This window comes from Sinocyclocheilus anshuiensis, unplaced genomic scaffold (assembly GCF_001515605.1).
Source record: "Sinocyclocheilus anshuiensis isolate Anshui unplaced genomic scaffold, SAMN03320099.WGS_v1.1 scaffold521, whole genome shotgun sequence".
In the NCBI taxonomy this organism is placed as follows: Eukaryota; Metazoa; Chordata; class Actinopteri; order Cypriniformes; family Cyprinidae; genus Sinocyclocheilus; species Sinocyclocheilus anshuiensis.
In genome coordinates this window covers 251,938-254,435 of record NW_015540882.1, presented here as the reverse complement: position 1 = coordinate 254,435, position 2,498 = coordinate 251,938, and the positions used below count along the sequence as shown (strand labels likewise).

Sequence of the window (2,498 nt, the reverse complement as noted above, 5' to 3'; positions counted from 1 at the left end):
TTCAATATATATATATATATATATATATATTGTTTCTAAATTGTTTATTTACTTTCACTATAAAATAAATCACTTACTAAAAATGTAATATTAAATATTTTGTTAAATCGTGTAAATAAATGTAGTTTAACTTGAAATATCAAGTTAAAATTGAAAATGTTTTAGGTTCGGCTGACAAAAAAATGTTTGGGAATCCCAGATATAAAGACAAAACAGTGGCAATCCATTTAATTGCAATTTTAATAATCACTTAATTTATACTGTACATTTTTTAATCTGTTTGGATGGCTATTCTCAGTTGCACTCCATAGAATCAATTAAATGAAGCAATGGGCAACACATTCATGACCTTCAGCAGATGTAAACAGTGCCTTGCGCCTGTGTGGCTTATCTTTTGTTAGCGCTGAGGTCTCATAAAGATAGAGACCTCCTTGTTGTTCAATCCTCTCTACTGCGAGTTTGAGCTGCGCCCCACCCTTCACACATAAACAGTCCACGCTCATCTCTAAACATGTGCACTCACACCGCCCATTTCAAAGGCTTTCCAAGTAGGTGACTCAGAGGTAGAGGGACAAAACACTCCAAATTTTGAGGAAATCCAAAAAAAGGGGGATCTTTTGTTAGCCGGTGACCTCTAGGTTACATTCACACCACTGGGACTATAAAGGCGGCGAGAGAGTGGACAAATAGCTTTAATGAACTAAGAAAAGATCATTAAAATGAAATCATTCAAAAGAAAAAGTAAATAAAAAGATGAAAGATCAAATGTTGATGATAGATCAAATACTTAAAAGGCTCATAGGATGATAAATAAACGAGGTTAAACAAATCTTGCAAGTAAAAACACTTTGTGAAGAGGCCCTCTTTCACAAAAACAAGTGCTTTGAAATTCTTTGGCTCTGATAATCACTATGCAAACCAGTTTGGTTTCAAGCAAAACAACTCCTTGCCAAAGTGGAGAGTATCTTTGAAAAGTAGAAAGTGAAGAGGGGGATGTCTTTAATGTTTTAATGATACCTCTGTTGCCTTGTCTACTTTCATACTGTTTGCGATGGGACCGTGTCAAACGCAGCTCTGGAGGAGACAAAACAGTTCTTGATGTCCAATGAGGCGGCAGTGGTTCCAAAACAAGAAGAAGAAAAAAAAACTTTTCCTTTGATTGCACAGGCACGAAATGTTTAGATTCAGGTGACAAGGATGCCTGGTGCAGATTAAGGCACTTAAGATCACAAAACAGTCTGTAAACACAAAGGAGTAAAAGCAGGTAAAAAAAAAGCTTCCTCTGAGCACTTGCGCAAGTGATAACATATAGCCCAATTACAAACGTGTGTGGTTTGGAACACATACTGGCGGAATAATAACTGAGGAACAAGGCTCCACCGTCACTGCTTTAGATGTACGCCCTGAGGTTCTCCAGAAAACAAAGCAGACTTTGTCCTCTTTTCTTGTGTGGACTCCGATTAGACCCATTATTAACAGTCTGACTGCCTGTTTCGTATTACACCGCAGCAATGCAATAATTACGGCTGTATTTTAAGTGACGTTTAACAAACGTCATCAATAAAGGAACGAGATGTCGGATTTTAAGTCGGTGAAAGAGCTGTAAACAAATCTGAGGGAGGTAGGGAGCACCGAGGCATCATCGGCCATGCAACCGTGCACGGAAACGTCATCCCAGGTTTTGTTACAAAATGCTGTGTTGCATCTAACCGGTCTGCAATTATAGTTAAGCATCACTTAAGATGCTTTAATTCTTTGTGATCATCATAATGCGCAATAAGATTCCCACACTGCAATTTACAGTGACAAGAGGTTGCGAGTTCGAGTCTCCGGTCCGGCAGGAATTGTTGGTGGGGGGAGTGAATAACTAGCGCTCTCTTCCTTCAATACCACGACTGAGGTGCACTTGAGCAAGGCACCGAACCCCCAACTGCTCCCCGGGCGCCTCAGCATAAATGGCTGCCCACTGCTCCAGGGGTGTGTTCACAGTGTGTGTGTGCACTGCTGTGTGTGTGCACTTAGGATGGGTTAAATGCAGAGCACTAATTCCGAGTATGGGTCGCCATACTTGGCCACATGTCACTTCACTCACTCACTTCACTAGATTTGTGGGATTTGTCTGCCACCTAGTGGAAAATAATGTAACTACATCATTGTACAATGTTAACATTTGACACAATTGGTATCATCGATGAAAATGACATGAAACACTTACTCCAAAGGAATGCGAAACTGTACTGTATCAGGTGGCTGTTCTTTGCCGGGTCTGACCAGGGTCAGGTTGAAGGTGGGCCGGAATATTCTCAGCTGTGGGTTACCGAGCTGGTATAAAGGATATCTGAACAAATAGAAGAGAAATGACATAAAATTACATTAAATTAATTTTTGGAGGATGACTTGCATTTCATGACTTGAGGAGTCCTGCATTTCACACACACACACACACACACACACACACACACACACACACACACACACACACACACACACACACACAC

General features: G+C 40.4%; 1 protein-coding gene across 1 annotated transcript in view; it reads right to left on the bottom strand.

Moving 5' to 3' along the window:
• The window catches only part of LOC107688558 (39S ribosomal protein L23, mitochondrial), a 26,375-nt gene that overhangs the window by 21,750 nt on the left and 2,127 nt on the right, over positions 1–2,498 (bottom strand). Inside the window, exon 2 of the mRNA XM_016486258.1 lies at positions 2,216–2,338. Within this exon, the coding sequence (XP_016341744.1) occupies positions 2,216–2,338 (123 nt within the window). The remainder of the gene's footprint in view (positions 1–2,215; positions 2,339–2,498) is intronic.